The sequence below is a fragment of the Salvelinus namaycush genome, chromosome 35 (genome assembly GCF_016432855.1).
Source record: "Salvelinus namaycush isolate Seneca chromosome 35, SaNama_1.0, whole genome shotgun sequence".
Taxonomy (NCBI): Eukaryota; Metazoa; Chordata; class Actinopteri; order Salmoniformes; family Salmonidae; genus Salvelinus; species Salvelinus namaycush.
In genome coordinates, this window is record NC_052341.1 from 8035874 (window position 1) to 8051889 (window position 16016).

At 39.4% G+C, this 16016-nt stretch overlaps 2 protein-coding genes across 2 annotated transcripts; both read right to left on the reverse strand.

The window, feature by feature from the left end:
* Positions 1-2523: 2523 nt before the first annotated feature.
* LOC120030018 (serglycin-like) lies at positions 2524-6882 on the reverse strand. Its single transcript, XM_038975334.1, has 3 exons — positions 6684-6882; positions 4758-4896; positions 2524-3037 (listed from the first exon to the last, which is right to left on the reverse strand). The coding sequence occupies exons 1-3, from the start codon at positions 6754-6756 to the stop codon at positions 2824-2826; spliced, it is 426 nt and encodes a 141-aa protein (XP_038831262.1). The 5' UTR covers positions 6757-6882; the 3' UTR covers positions 2524-2823.
* Positions 6883-11663: 4781 nt separating this feature from the next.
* Positions 11664-14953, reverse strand: LOC120029577 (KIF-binding protein-like). Its single transcript, XM_038974853.1, has 7 exons — positions 14504-14953; positions 14157-14255; positions 13860-13939; positions 13590-13773; positions 13222-13315; positions 12989-13101; positions 11664-12892 (listed from the first exon to the last, which is right to left on the reverse strand). The coding sequence occupies exons 1-7, from the start codon at positions 14951-14953 to the stop codon at positions 12008-12010; spliced, it is 1905 nt and encodes a 634-aa protein (XP_038830781.1). The 3' UTR covers positions 11664-12007.
* Positions 14954-16016: the final 1063 nt, after the last annotated feature.

Here is a 16016-nt window from a genome sequence, read left to right on the forward strand (position 1 = left end):
TTCCTTGTTATTGCCACAATCTTATGGTCACTACAGCCAATTGGAACTGATATTGCTTTGGAGCAAAGATCTAGCAATAGTGAAGATATGATCAATACAAGTGGATGTCACAGCTCAAACACTATTGGAATATTGTGTTTGTAGATTGTGTGTGATAGAGTGTGTCTGTGTGCATGCGTTTGTCATTTCTCCGTTCCTATTGTTCCATGAGATGTTGTTTTAATATATTTTTGACAGTAATTTTGCTGTTTGCTTGAGTAATTGTAGATGACAATGCGATCATGGCTCTGTACAATACTGTCTGTTGCCGTGAATTAGTTTTGGACATGGGGACTGTGAAGAGACCCCTGGTGGGATGTCTTGTGGGGCATGTATGGGTGTTTGAGCTCTATGTTATTTGATTATGCAGACAATGGGAAATTTTCATAACAGTAATATTTCTCATAAAAACTAGACGAGAAGCAGTTAATCTCTCGTCAACCCTCAAGTAGACTGGCATGCATGTTGTTGATATTAGTTTGTATGTGCAGTTAAGAGAAAGGTGTGCTGCACTGTTTTGAACCAGCTAGGTCTTTTTTTGCGGAACCTGACCATATTACCTGACAGTAATCAAGATGGGACAAGACCAGAGACCTAACAACGAGTGCAGTTGATTTGTGGTAAACAACACAGAACATCTTTTTATAACAGACATACCCTTCCCCATCTTCACAACAACTTTGTCAGTATGACTTGACCATGATAATTGACCATCCAGTGGTATACCTAGGAGTTTAGCCTTTACGCACAACTCCAGTTGAGGTTTAGATCTTAGAGAATGTTTGGAACCAAATACAACACTGTATTACTAATCACCCATTCTGATACTGACTGTAACTTTTTATTTAGAATTTCAGTGAGCTCACTGGCTTTGGGTGATGACATGGAGAGTGTGGACTCATCCGCATACATAGTCATTCTAGCTTCGTGTAAGACCAGTGGCAAATCATTTGTAAAAATAGAGAAGAGTAACAGCCCAAGGCAACTGCCCTGAAGGACACCACACTGTACATAGCTGATGTCAGAGAAGCTTCCATTGAAGAACACTCTCTAGGTTCTATTGGATAAATATCTCTCCAAACATGTGATGGTGGGTGATGCAAAGCTATAGCAAGTGAGCTTTTTCAATAACAATTTATGATCACTAACACCAAAGGCTGCACTGAAATCTAATAATAAAGCTCCAACTATCATCTTATTATCCATTTATTTGAACCAATCATCAGTCATCTGAATCAGTGCAGTACTAGTTGAGTGCCTTTCTGTATATGTGTGCTGAAAGTCAGTAGTTAACTTGTTCTCTGAAAAATAGCATTGTATTTGGTCAAACACAATTCTCTCCATCAGTTTACTAAGAACAGGCAGCAAACTGATTGGGCGGCTGTTAGAGCCAGCAAACAGTGCTTTACTATTTTTAGGCAGTGAAATTACTTTAGCTTCCTTCCATACCTGTGGACACATACACTCCTTTAGTCTTTGGTTAAAGACATGGCGATCATTGTCTCCATGTGCAGTTGCAAACCTTAGTCTGGCTTTTTTTATGGCGGTTTTGGAGCAGTGGCTTCTTCCTTGCTGAGCGGCATTTCAGGTTATGTCGATATAGGACTCGTTTTACTGTGGATATAGATACTTTTGTACCTGTTTCCCATGATGTCAAGGAAAGAGGCACTGGGTTTGAAGGTAGGCCTTGAAATACATCCACAGATACACCTCCAATTGACTCAAATTATGTCAATTAGCCTATCAGAAGCTTCTAAAGCCATGACATAATTTTCAGGAATTTTCCAAGCTGTTTAAAGGCAGTCAACTTAGTGTATGTAAACTTCTGACCCACTGGAATTGTGATACAGTGAATTATGTGAAATAATCTGTCTGTAAACAATTGTTGGAAAAATTACTTGTGTCATGCACAAAGTAGATGTCCTAACCGACTTGCCAAAACTATAGTTTGTTGACAAGAAATGTGTGGAGTGGTTGAAAAACGAGTTTTAATGACTCCAACCTAAGTGTATGTAAACTTCTGGCTTCAACTGTATGTGTACATTTATTTTGCAATGATCCCGCACGCAACATAGGCAGTGTGGTCAGCATGTAACTGGTCCTGTAACATGGGCAGTGTGGTCAGCATGTAACTGGTCCTGTAACATGGGCAGTGTGGTCAGCATGTAACTGGTCCTGTAACATGGGCAGTGTGGTCAGCATGGAACTGGTCCTGCGCGGCCTGTGATCATCATAGAGGGGATCAGAAGGCACATCCATGTTCCAGAGAGTCTTATCTTTCAGGAATGGGCTTATAATAGCTTATAGCTAAAACAGTTCAAACTTACTATTTTGCTATCAACATTGAAACAAGGTCAAATAACAGGAAGTTCTGCATAATTTCAACCACCCAATATATAGGTAACTGCCAAAATAATGGAAACACCAACATAAAGTGTCTTAATAGGGCCATCAGGATAGAAATGATTCACCATAGGTTCAAGGTCATCACTCAAACAATGGCTGTATATTTATTGGAGTTTACCTCGCCCTCTAAGGGGATAACCACTTACATTGCCCACACTTCAGTTACCTAAATGCAATCTTACACAGCCAAGCATCAATACCTGGGTCAAATAGCATGGTACTACTACTTTCACAAGATGCAGATAGCATTGACCAGAAAATACAATAATTCAAATGGAAATTCCATTTTAAGGTGCTCATGGAATCATGAGAGGTTACAAAATGCATTTTACACAACTGGATTGACATCACAATTTCAATATTTAGCATTCTGGCAGGCTACAGGATCAGGTGATCCTCTTTCAATTCCTGAGCAGGAGGCAGAGCCTGATCCATGGTCATTTTCGGTGGGAAGACAAAGCCAGGGTAGTCAATCCCATCCACATCTGTGCTGCCCAACTGGTCGCCAGAGCCCTGCTCAGTGAAAAGGATTCCTGTGGCAGAACCCTCGTCTGACTGCTCCTCCGGCTCTGAGCCAGCCTCTTCCGGCACTCTGGAAGAAAAACAGACGCACAGTATCGTTAGCCATTACAGTCTACATCCTCTGAGCTCTTCCTGTGATTTTTCACTACAGAGCAGGCCTGGGAGTCTCTACACACCCATCCTCCCTGCTTTGTTTGTCTGAGAGCCTTGGATCGTATTAAGTTGAAGTCACAAAGCGTTTAACAAGAAAGGCTGAGTGTATGATAACTCTATAACCTTTCTTGCCAGAGAATATATTGTTGAAACAGTGTCCAATCTTTTATTTTATCAACTTAAAGCAGCATTATGTAACTTTTTGGGCGACCCGACCAAATTTACATAAAAATGTGTGTTATAGAGCTGTCATTCTCATTGAAAGCAAGTCTAAGAAGCAGTAGATATGTTTTATGTGCATTTTTTCTATGCTTCCCGCTCTTAAGTTTCATTTTTGTGTTTTTTACTTTCGGTTTTGTACACCAGCTGAAAATACAATATTTTTGGTTATGGAAAATATATTTCACAGCGGTTTAGAGTATACAATGATTCTCTACACTATACCTGCTTGTTTTGTCACATAAACTGAAATGAGGCGAACTATTACAATTTTAGCAACCAGGAAATGGCAAAGAGATTTCTACATAGTGCACATTAAAGTGAATGTGAAAATAACCACATGTAGATGAATAATTTGTAAAACTTTACAAAGTTGCTCTGATACCTGTGAGGAAACACTTATTACTCCAGTCACTATATTGGATTCATATGTTGTTACATAGTAATTATTTAGGAAATGCTTTGTAATTGCATAAAATACAATGTTGTTACTAACATAATAACAGCACTACTACACAGGTTTTATTAAAATACTGAAGCTTCTGTTTGCATGGTACTTTTAACAAGTGTAATACACAAAATCCATAATTAAACAATGTATTCCTGACTTTTTGCCATTGTACTTTATTGTCGTATAAGGCAGGTTTTTATATTTCTTCATGGTAACAGGGAATTTATAACAATAATAACTTTTTCTGCAAACAACAGTATAAGGAAGAGGGTTTTGTGAGATCCAACCCTTTTGGCTCTTAGTGTTTTTCTAACTGATACAATGTCTTGCTGAGGATTTTGACCACTAGAGGGGAAGTGGTGTCTTAGACCATGTGATAGCAAATGTTTAGCTTCCTCAATAGTGAAAACGTTGAACAAAGCGTTTAACAGAGCTGAGTGCATATTGTTATCTTCTGTCTGTCGTAATATAATGAGTGCAGAAATCACACATATATAATCAGATCATTTAAAATAGGTCGTAGTTTTAACACTGATCTTTCAGCAGGATAATCTAGAACCAAAGAGTAGGCCCACAGTGTGTAGTTTATACTAATAACAAGTCATCAAAGTGCTCTCTTTCTGTATGCTACCATCGCTCTCGGAATAAGACCGAATATCGGAGGCCATTCAAGTCACAGTACGTACCTACCAGGCTGATTCTGTAATTAGTAACATTCCTACAGGAAATTGTGAAGAGATTTTTTGAAAAGATTTTGGAAATGTTATTGCTTAAGTCGGGGTTTGTGACACAATTTGTCAATGTCCGTTATTGCAATCCTTTATGGAGACATCGCTCATCAAAAGCAATGGCGCAAAGAAGTTAAAGTTTGAACAATTCTGTCACAGTCTGTTCAATTCTGAAATTCATTAGCCCATAGAGCCTTGGTCTCCTGACAAATTGATCTGTGATGATGACATATACTTACATATCCTTTACGGCAATTGAAGGGAGTCTGTCAGGAGGCCCGGGCAAGTCCATCCAGGGACCCCTCTGTGTCTCACAGTTGGTATTCTTGGCGTCTGGACTGCACTTAACCCACATATATCTGCCTTTTGCTGGAGTCCCTGTGTTTCATAAAGGAATGACAATATATAAACATAACTCATTTGTGACAAAGGATCATTTGTCAACAATATTCCTATTGAATATGATATATGAAATATATGCTTTAAAACATTGGAATTTGATTAGGATCCCTGTTAGCTGTTGCGAAAGCAGCATCTACTCTTCCTGGGGTCCACACAAAACATTAAACATGATATAATACAGAACATTAATACATTCTGGAATGGCGCCCGAGATAGCGTTTTCCACCACCATTAACAAAACATCAAATTATGGAATTTCTCATAAAAGAATGGTGTCAAATCCCACCAATAGAGTTCCAGACAATTGTAGAATCTATGCCAAGATGCATTGAATCTGTTATGGCTCGTGGTGATCCAATGCCCTATTAACACACTTTATATTGGTGTTTCCTTTATGTTGGCAGTTATCTGTTTCTGGATGCTGATTTATAATGCCCGGGAATAATCAATAGGCCTGAAAAGACTTCAAAGGGCCTTGGAATGGTTTAGGAACAAGTCAAGGTAGCCCCCATCCCTAACACGGAACCCAAACCGGCTGCGCGCGTGCGCCATCGTGCATAAATGTATTTTGTCCCCCCACACCAAACGCGATCACGACACGCAGGTTAAAATATCAAAACAAACTCTGAAGAGCGATCTGTGTCAGAAATAGAACTGATTTCTATTGGCAGCACAGATGCTCGTTGGTGCGCGCAAGCAGTGTGGGTGCAATAATTGAATAACATAGATTTTGCGACGCGAGCGGTGTAGTCAGCCTGTAAGAGGAGTCTGGGAGTTTTGATATGAACAAGTGTGCTTGCCACCATTCTTCCTGCCCAACAAAAATTATGTAACAGTATAAAACAACTTGTTTTGGGGGTATATTTTGACAACTTTCCAAAACATGTACTCTAAACTATTCTCGGTCCGTATGTACCAAGCGTAGGGGTCTCAGAGTAGGGGTGTTGATTTGGGATCAGTTTTGCCTTTAAGATTATAATGGACAGAGAGGACCTGACCAGCACTCCCACTCTGAGGGGACCTGACCAGCACTCCAACTGTGAGAGGACCTGAGCAGCACTCCTACTGTGAGACACTTTCCCATTTCTTGCTAGTATACTTGTTCTTGCAATCTATGAGTACATTTTCCCTTTAGAAAAAACTAACAAACTAAATAGGTAGCCTACAGCTTTAGTTTTTGTTGGGCAGAATGGATATAGGCCTACTTATTTAGATTTTTTAATAGAAAACAAAGAAATACCTTATTCACACAAACTCACAGTGGCTACTCTGCATTTACACATTTAGCCTATATTATTATTATTATAAGGCATTAAAATGTCTTCACAGTATGATGACGGCCTACAATAGACTATGTCAATACTATGATCAAATTACACTTTCACTTATGCAACCATCCATTTTATAAATGGCAGCTTAAAGTTATGAGTAACATGTGAATTGTTCTAACTTGTGGGGCCTCAACCTTTTTCTTACTCGTACTCTATTCTGGTAGTAAAACGTGTCCTCCTGTCAGAAAATACAGACCAATTCAAACAAAATAGTCAGTAACCTATAGGCTATTTTGTCAAGCGTGCCAGAAGACGTCAACTTGAAAGCAGACGCGCGGATAAATGTATCAATACGAATTACTCAACTTTAATGTTATTGTTAAAAATCCTTAACTATCCCTAATTACTTTTGTCAATAGTTAAATATTCTAGTATCCTATATGTGGCTAATGCAAAAAGGTGATATAGCCTACTATTTATTTTAAAACTTACCATGTCCGTTATCTGCGAGAAAGAAGATGACAGCCAGTGTCAGACAGATCTTCGAATTCAGTAGTCCCTTCATTATTTTCGATGCTGTAATGAGGAGACGACAATATATGCTTTTAAGAATAACCTTTGTGTGTGAATATTCTGAAAGTACACCTAATCGCACTGTTGAATACCCCTAAACCCTGCCCATTTATGCGTCATTGTTTCCTGAAACCAGAATTTTTAGCAAGAAGTTTAACATCCGCAATGGAAAGTTCTTGTCTTCCATATCTGGCATGCCTACGTTCAGCGCATTTAGTTTGTAACAACAAAAAAAAGATAAACACAGTAGCTTAATCTGGAAATTCCACGGATATACAAATTGGTAGTCACACTGTAAAACTGCAATAGACCATCATATATTGATAGAAAATGACACATAGCCTAATTTGAATCAAGCGTTGGCCCAATAAATAGCCTAAATCCAATAGATGAAGTCCTAGATGAACAAATAAGATCTAAAACGTAAAACACTTAGTCTCTCTGTGTTTGGAGACATGGTATGCTATAACATCTCTCCAAAGGCTTATCATTGTCCCCCCCATTAATTTGCTGAAGGGAATTTTCAGCAAATGAATGAGCAGTATTTCACATTTGATTACCTTTGGTTAATTTCTCAAGAATTTTGAAGATATTATGAAAATTCTATGTATTGGTAAAGTGACTGTATGCATACTATATATCTAACATATCTACTGCAGCCCTCATCCTCCACATACAACACCCGTTCTGACAGTCACATTCTGTTAAAGGTCCCCATAGCACACACATCCCTGGGTCGCTCCTCTTTTCAGTTCACTGCAGCTAGCGACTGGAAAGAGCTGCAACAAACATTCAAACTGGACAGTTTTATCTCAATCTCTTCATTCAAAGACTCAATCATGGACACTTTTACTGACAGTTGTGGCTGCTTTGTGTGATGTATTGTGTATTGTGCTGTTGTCTGTGCCCAATAATGTTTGTACCATGTTTTGTGCTGCTACCATGTTGTGTTGCTACCATGCTGTGTTGTCATGTGTTGCTGCCTTGCTATGTTGTCTTAGGTCTTTCTTTATGTAGTGTTGTGTTGTCTCTCTTGTTGTGTGTGTTTTGTCCTATATTTATGCTGTAATTATTTATTTTTTTAATCCCAGGCCCCTGTCCCCGCAGGAGGCCTTTTGGTAGGCCGTCATTGTAAATAAGAATGTGTTGACTGAATTGCCTAGTTAAATAAAGGTTAAAAAAAAATTGGTAACAGGCGAAATGTTGAGGTGGGGTTACTGTCACTGTCTTGGATGTGGTTGGTATCGACCAAACAAATTACTGCTAGAAAACACCACACAACTTGGAAGAAAAGTGCATTTCAAACCATACTCAAAATACACAAGAGTGAGAATATTAGAATTATATGGATCTGACAAGCAATGTAAGCACTTAATAGAAATTATAAGTACATTAATGAAAGAGTATTGCTCAATGTCAGCTGAGCTTTGCAACTTAAAATACTGTGTTGGCTTAAAATACATGTCTTATTAACACATTTCCCAGTGTGCCTTTCGGCAAGTTGTATTATACTATATTGTAGTTAATCTACTTGTCAGAGACCTGCAGTGTCTCCACTTGCATTGTCTAATAGCTACCTTTTCAGCGGTGCGACTGGGTAACACGCTTCAGGAGAGCGGTCATGTGTGTTTGGGAGGCAGAGGTTGTGGGTTTGAATCTTGAATCTCGATATTAGCAAGCAACATGGTGTCCTTCATGCTTAAAATATGGATGTTTATTAATAATAGGCCCTTTAGCAGACACTTTTATCCAAAGCAACTTACAATCATTCTTTCTGCACAGGTGGTCCTGGTAATTGAACCCACTATCCTGGTGTTGCAAGTGCCATGCTCTACCAACTGAGCTACAGAGGACCAACACTTCTCCAAAATGTTGAGTAAACTCAAAAAGTCTGTGGAACTAGTTACTTAAAGATCCTGAGTTGGGCAACATAGATTTTTTTTACAGTGTACTCTAGATTCTGATGATTGATCTCTGTCTTGTTAATTGGTCTCTTTAAAATCTTGTTTTGAAAAGGTGACGTGCATGTGTATGAATGTTTCTTTTCAGCCAATGCGTAGTCGTAGATGTGAGATGGAACAGGAAGTGGGTTTATCGGGTGCTTTTATCTTTTCTCAGGAAATGACACTTCAGTTTCTTCACTGGCTTCATACTTTTGAAGCCAGCCATGTTATTCTTGAGATCAACACTTCTAACATGTTTAAGCCTTCATACTTTTGAAGCCAGCCAGCAATAGAGGTGCCTGGCCTGGGGAACATACATAGCCTATGCAGTTTGTCTTAAGGGGGAAATGTGTTGATCTCAAGAATAACATGGCTTCAAAAGTATGAAGGCTTAAACATGTTAGAAGTTTTTAGTTCAAAGTGTAAGTGATCAATTCATACAAGAAAAACTTGAGTTTATTCACAATTTACTAACCTTGTCCTGATCCTGTTGCTGTCATAACCCCATTGCAGCAAGTCACCTGTTTGTATTAGGTCGCCTGTTGGAGCAACTGTCAGTCATACTTATGGGTCTAAACATATGGCTCTGCCAAACTGTCCGTTTCATAAAAGATTGCACTGGAGACCCATCCTGATGTGCTGAGGAATCTCCTCTTTTTGCTTTTAGGCTCCATTACAGTCTACCCTTCAGCCATGTATCCCATGAAAACAAATTATACTGAAAAACGATTGGACTAACTTTACTGATACCACTATACATGTTATGACTGATAGTGAAGTGTCTGTTTTTGTTACTTGTACTCATGCTGTTGTTTTAGCTCATTGAGACAGTTTCCCAGACACAGATTAAGCTTAGTCCTGGACTAAAAAGCAAACTCAATGGACAATATCCATCGAAAATAATTTTTGGTCTAGGACTAGGCTCAATCTGTGTCCACTGAAAACCACTCCATGTTGATCACTCATGCATGCAAACAGAAGATTTTCTAGAGAAGGGTAGAAAGTTGAGACGTGAATGAGGTCATCTAGATTCTTTGCTGACTGTCTCTTTCTCAAATATCATTCAGAGTAAAATGCCCTAGCTGAGCAAATACTGAAGTGTTTGATGACCTAGTAAATGAAATGCCTTAAATCATACATTGTTCTAGGGCAGGGACAAATCATTCAACTGAATTATTGTTTATTTTATTTTTGTGGACACTGTTTTTGTTGAGTAAATTATATCAAATGTGCATTTTTTAAGCACAAAAAGAACGATTCTCCACCTTACCAAGGAAACATGTTTTTGCTTTAATAAAAATAAGTATTAGCTACTATTTTGAATGTTTTTAAAATAACAAGCATGCTCATCAGCTGTCTTGTCTGTCATCTCTCTTTAGCACAAATGGAGAAAAGATCATTCCTCTTCATTGGGCTTATAAAGAGAGCGACTACACTGCCATTGGCAGGTTGAGATTTCATCCTACAGCCAAGTCACACCAAGTGGAGCTAAATGTCTCCCACAGCCTCGTTGGCATCTTGCTCAGGAGAATTCACATGGTAACAACACCAAAGCCCCATCCGGATGGTTTTGCATTCAAAGTATATTTACAGAGCTGAAGTGGCAATAAATCTTGACACAGAGACACATTTATGCCTCTTAAAATGTAAACAATATAGGTCTGTAATTAAATCCTCCCAGCTCCTAAAATGTACAATTATGTACATCTAAGTCACAGAGCTATTATATATTTTCCCATGTAAGTATGAATGTTACAATGTTCCTATGTTCCTATGTTTGTATGAATGTTACTATGTTCCTATGTTTGTATGAATGTTACAATAAAATGTTTATTTTATAAAAAACAAGTATTCATGGACATGATCATCAAACATTTGGGAACCTTTCAAAGGGGAACTAAGATGAATTTAAGTTTCTGCTGTATCCTTAGTAGCACTGAGCAATGATTGAGATACAAAACACTGTTTATCAATAGATAGACGCTGCTTAACAAAATTCTTCTTGGTAACTTGTCTGTGAGGAACTAATCATTTGGTAATAGATTAAGATTATCAGATGTTTTTATATTCAGCTATGAACACATTTATACATTCATACTTGAGTGAAGGTTTGATTATCTAAAAAACAATATATTAGTTTATAAATGAGGATGGGCGTGTGTATGCTTTTTCTTATCAGAGGAAAAGATTAAGTGATTCATACTAAGCATGGCCACATCTGCTAATACAGATAGCGGAAGGGTAATTTCCAATTACAGGCACAATCTGATATTTCATCAGCCTGGCCCTGCCACTTTGTTTGGTAAGCTAAGAGATGGGGTTGAGGAAATGTAACAACATTCAAAATTCATATACAGAGCTATAGACACAAAGACTGACAGTTCATGACATCAACATAATACCTTTTATATATACACTTTTTTTCAAAAAACTAAAATTGTTACAAAAACCTAAGCAATGGAGGAAGTGTCTTAGATTTGGGTTTATGATAGGGTAAGACATCTATGCTTGCACTAGCCTGAGAGCAATGGGTATATTTACATTTCAAATTAGTATAGTACTGACAATGAAGTAAAGTTAAAGTGAAGTAGCTAGATAAATAACTTCCGCTGTAACCTCTGCCCTGTATCCTCTGCCTGTGGATATTAATAATAAAAGCATTGCATGAATCTATCATCATATTTGAAGGTCTGATAAAATTGCTTTTGATAAAAGAATTTCATGCAATTCTATGTCAGAAGCCATTTGATGAGTAACAGCGCCCTCTTCAGTTTCTTTATAAGCCCTACTCTGACGCAGCAACATATCTGCTTGTATCTATGTATTAGAGTTCCGATTTGATACTGTGTTAAAAACACAATTGACACTTGCTGGACAAGAACACATAGATCGTCATAATCAACTTAATTGTTCAAATTTACTTACACAATTATAATTTTTGAGAGACAAGTGAAAGTGATTTGCACTTTGTTTATTTTTGGTTGTCAATTGGAAATAAACCGAAAAACATCCCTTTAAAACAAATATCACATCAGTTAATTCATGTTTCCATTACATTGTTTTTAGCTACATATCTACATTCCATACAACATAAGTTATTTTCAATCAGCTAGAACAAATAAATTAGGCAATGAATGTGTTATCATGCATATAACTAATTGTTTTAAGATATTAAAGGTGTGGTTAATTGGTCCAAGAGTAACAATTTACACAGTGACATCAGGAAATGCAGATGGGGGTTAAGGAGAATTACATATGCAATATATGATAGGGGTGTGTCATGTAGCGTTTAGGACACATTTAGAGTCCGTTAGAGGAGGCCAGATTTGCCTGGAGTCGGTTGATCTTGAGGGGCAGAAGGCTGACCATCTCTTCGCTCAGCTCCAGCTCTGTCTCAATGGCGCTTTTAGCCTCTGGGTTGTCCTTGCAGTACTGGACCACAAAGTTGTAGCACTCCAGGGAGCGGTTCAGGTTCTCCAGCTGAACGGTTTTGCTGGACGAGATCAGCCTGCTGTGGAGACGAGCCACCCGGAACTTAGCCACCAGTGCCGGCCTCAGCACCTCATCCTCCAGTTTCTCCGGCCATTTGCCCTCTGGCGAGCGGACGGAGTCAAGGAACATCTGGTAGAACCTGGTGGAGGAGGAGCAGAGGTGGTTAAACTTCTTGACCGTGTGCGCATCCAAGTCGTCCTGCTTGTTGGCCACGGCCAGCTTGAGATCCATCATCTCGTAGTAGGTCTCAGCCAGCTCAAACTGCAGCTGGCGGCAGACGAGCAGGTAGTACTGGGCGTTCAGGTCTTTGCAGATGGGCTCCATCATGTCCACACGCCGCTTGTGCATCTTGCAGCGACGCTCCATGTCCTCCTCAAAGAAAGCCAGGGCCTTGAAGAGAGCGCTGTGGTCCTGCAGGATCTCGATGTGGTCTGTGACGTGGCCGTCCATCTCAAAGTACTCCTTGGCCTGATTTACGTAGGTCTGGCCAACCAGGAAGATGGCGCGGGCTTCCTCAAAGTCCACAGGGAACACACAACTCACTTTCTCCTCCAGACCACAGATGGAGTCAAAGGTGTCAGTGGAACCAAACAGAACAGCACTCTTCCTTCCCCTCTCTTTCTCCTCCTCCTCCTGTAGCCGTGTTGCTCTCAGCTCTGCTTGACGATCCATATCTAGCTCTCCAATGTTGTCCTGCTCAAACCGGTAGACATAAGAATAAGATACTGTCTCACAATTATAGGCTAATCATCTACAGAATTACATTTGATCTGAAGATATCTAAATTACCTCGAGAAGTTTCTTGGCATCTTGCAACAAATTAAGACAGTATTTTATCCAACACCTGGCTATTTCAGCTCTCTTCTGTCTAAGTTGGTCTCGCTTCTCAGCTTCAGCTTCACCTAGAGAAAAAGGTTTGAGATGTGTATTAATGAGTATTGAATGAAAGGCAACTTTACAAACATTTCAGAAAGAACATATACTATCAAGGTTGAGTATATGAATTCAGAGTGAGAACTTACTCTCCTGGGCAGCAGCTTCTGAGGGGACCTCCCCGGCCAGGTCTGCTATGACACTGGCAGCAGATAGACAGTGCCTGCCCTCCATGTAGAGGTTCTGGGAGGAAGAACAAAATATATGTGAGATTAATCCATAGTTGATGTTCTGTATTATGTCATGTTTCATGTGGACCCCCTGGAAGAGTAGCTGCTGCTTTCACACCATTATTATTATTATTATTATGGGATCCATAATAATACAAATAGAAATGGGGATCTTATTAAAAATACCAAATATAATTTTAAAGAAATCAAGTCATGTACTGACTGTAAATACATGACAAGTCATTCATCTTGATGAAGACAACACATTTGTACAGTTTATCATTTACCTTGGTGATGTAATATTGTGATAACGTGGCTGCGTTGATGGCCCATTCCAGAGGAATGAATTGGTTGAATTTCAGCTGTCTCTGCAGAGTGCTGTGGCAGTAGCCCCCAGCTTTCTCATACTGCTCCAAGTTCTTGTACACTTGTGCAAGATAGTACAGTGTGTGGGTATAAGCCATTTCAAATCTGTTTGAAGAGAGGGAAAAGTTAAAAAGAGCAATGTCATTTATTTATGAAATTGTTGAAAGACTCCACAACAGTGATGTCCCTACCTCTTGGTCCTCTCCTGTTGGGGTAATGCTTCTTCCTCTGCCACAAAGAACTCGGTGAGGTCCATTGGGGGTTGCCCATCCTATGGTGTGAATAAAACAAAACAATAGATTATTCCTTCAGCCTTTTCAAGGTCACAATTATTAAACATAGAATTAAGTCTGACAGGACAATAATCCAGAATGCACTGCGGCTGGCCTTCCTGATGAAAGATGATGATGCTGCTGTTTTCTCTTCTCCCAAAATGAACCTAGCTAAGTAGGTAAATTATGCATCTAGACAGTGTCGTTACAAGCTACCTCTTTCATGTACCGAATATACATTGCTTCTGCAGTTTCCAAAAATCCTTGGGCTTTCTCAATTTCATCCCTGCCAGCCCACAGAATGCCCAGTTGATTCTGTAAAAAAAGACACACAAACAGCAAAGTCAGTTCACAGAATTTTACTAGCTACTTAATTCATTATCTTTAGCTAAAGTTAGACAATGTGTGTGCATATTTAATTATACAAATATTATGCAATGGACTGCTAGTTGCGGACTAAATTAAAGATTGCTAGGTGCTCTATTACTGCATTGTTGAGGGAGCTGCACGTTTTATACCGGCTGTAAACTGTGTATGTGATGAATACAATTTAATTTGATTACCCTGACTTGGATGAACAAAGACACGTTCTCTGGTGATATGCTGCACTTCTCCAGCAATGTCATGCAATTCATTAAATGTTCCTCTCCAGCAGACAGCTCTTCTGTTTCCACGTGGTTTACACCAAGATAATACTCCACCGCCCCGAGTTTAGCTGCTCTTGATCCGGCTGGGGAATCTCCACAGTGGCCTCTCCCAAAGCCCTCCTCCATTCCTCCGTCAACCGGCTGCTCTGTCGGGCGCTGGTCGGCTTCATCATTGACGCTCTCGTTTTCACCGACATCGAAATTCTTCAAGGAGCAGTAAATCTCTCTCAAAAGCTCCCTTGCCTTATACTTCGATCGAAAAGGGTCATTTTCTGGGTCTTTTCTTGATTCTACTTCAGATAGATCTTGAGCATTATTAAATTTGTCGCAAACTGCTCTCCACTCATGACTGTATGTGGAAGCCATGTTTGTTAGTTCAGTATGACTCAACCGGGGACCCGTAGTTGTGTGCTCAGGGTCGTGTCCATTAGGATATACCGTTGCTAAACGTTTTGCAACAGAAAACAAAAACGAGCGTTTAGTGTTGGACAAGTTCAGGTAGTCCCTCCCTCCCTGTTTCAGTTCGTCTGATGCCTAATGAATAGAACCCAGGACACGGTACGTATAAAGAAAGCTAGGGTCATAAAGAAATAATGAGATTCACAAAGGAATCTCAAAAGCTGTTTTTAATTGACAATTTAACTAGGACTAATTTAGCTAGGACTAATCTCTCAAAGATTATAGCAAATTGAATTAAATACAGCGGTTTACACCAAGATAATAAATACAGCAGGACAGCTTTTTTTCTTAAATGATCCCACTCAACTATTTATACAACTGACTAAATTCTGCAATCACCACACTGTTTCGGTTTAGAACATGCCTGTTTTGTCCAACTACACTGAACAAAAATATGAACGCAACATGTAAAGTGTTGGTCCCATGTTTCATGAGCTGAAATAAAAGGTCCCAGAAATGTTCCATACACACAAAAAGCTTATTTCTGACAAATGTTGTGCACAAAATAGTTTACATCCCTGTTATTGAGCATTTCTCCATTGCCAAGATAATCCATCCACCTGACAGGTGTGGCATATCAAGAAGATGCTTAAACAGCACGATCATTAAACAGGTGCACCTTGTGCTGGCGAAAAAAATTGCAGTTTTGTTACACAACACAATGCCATCAGATGTCTCAAATTTTGAGGGAGAGTGCAATGCTGACTGCAGGAATGTCCACCAGAGCTGTTGCCAGAAAATTGAATGTCCATAAGCCACCTCCAACGTCGTTTTAGAGAATCTGGCTGTACGTCCAACCGGCCTCACAACTGCAAACCACGTGTATGGCATCGTGTGAGCGAGCGGTTTGCTGATGTCAATGTTGTGAACAGAATGCCCCATGGTGGTGGTGGAGTTATGGTATGGGCAGGCATAAGCAACGGACAATGAACACAATTACATTTTATCGATGGCAATTTGAATTCACAGA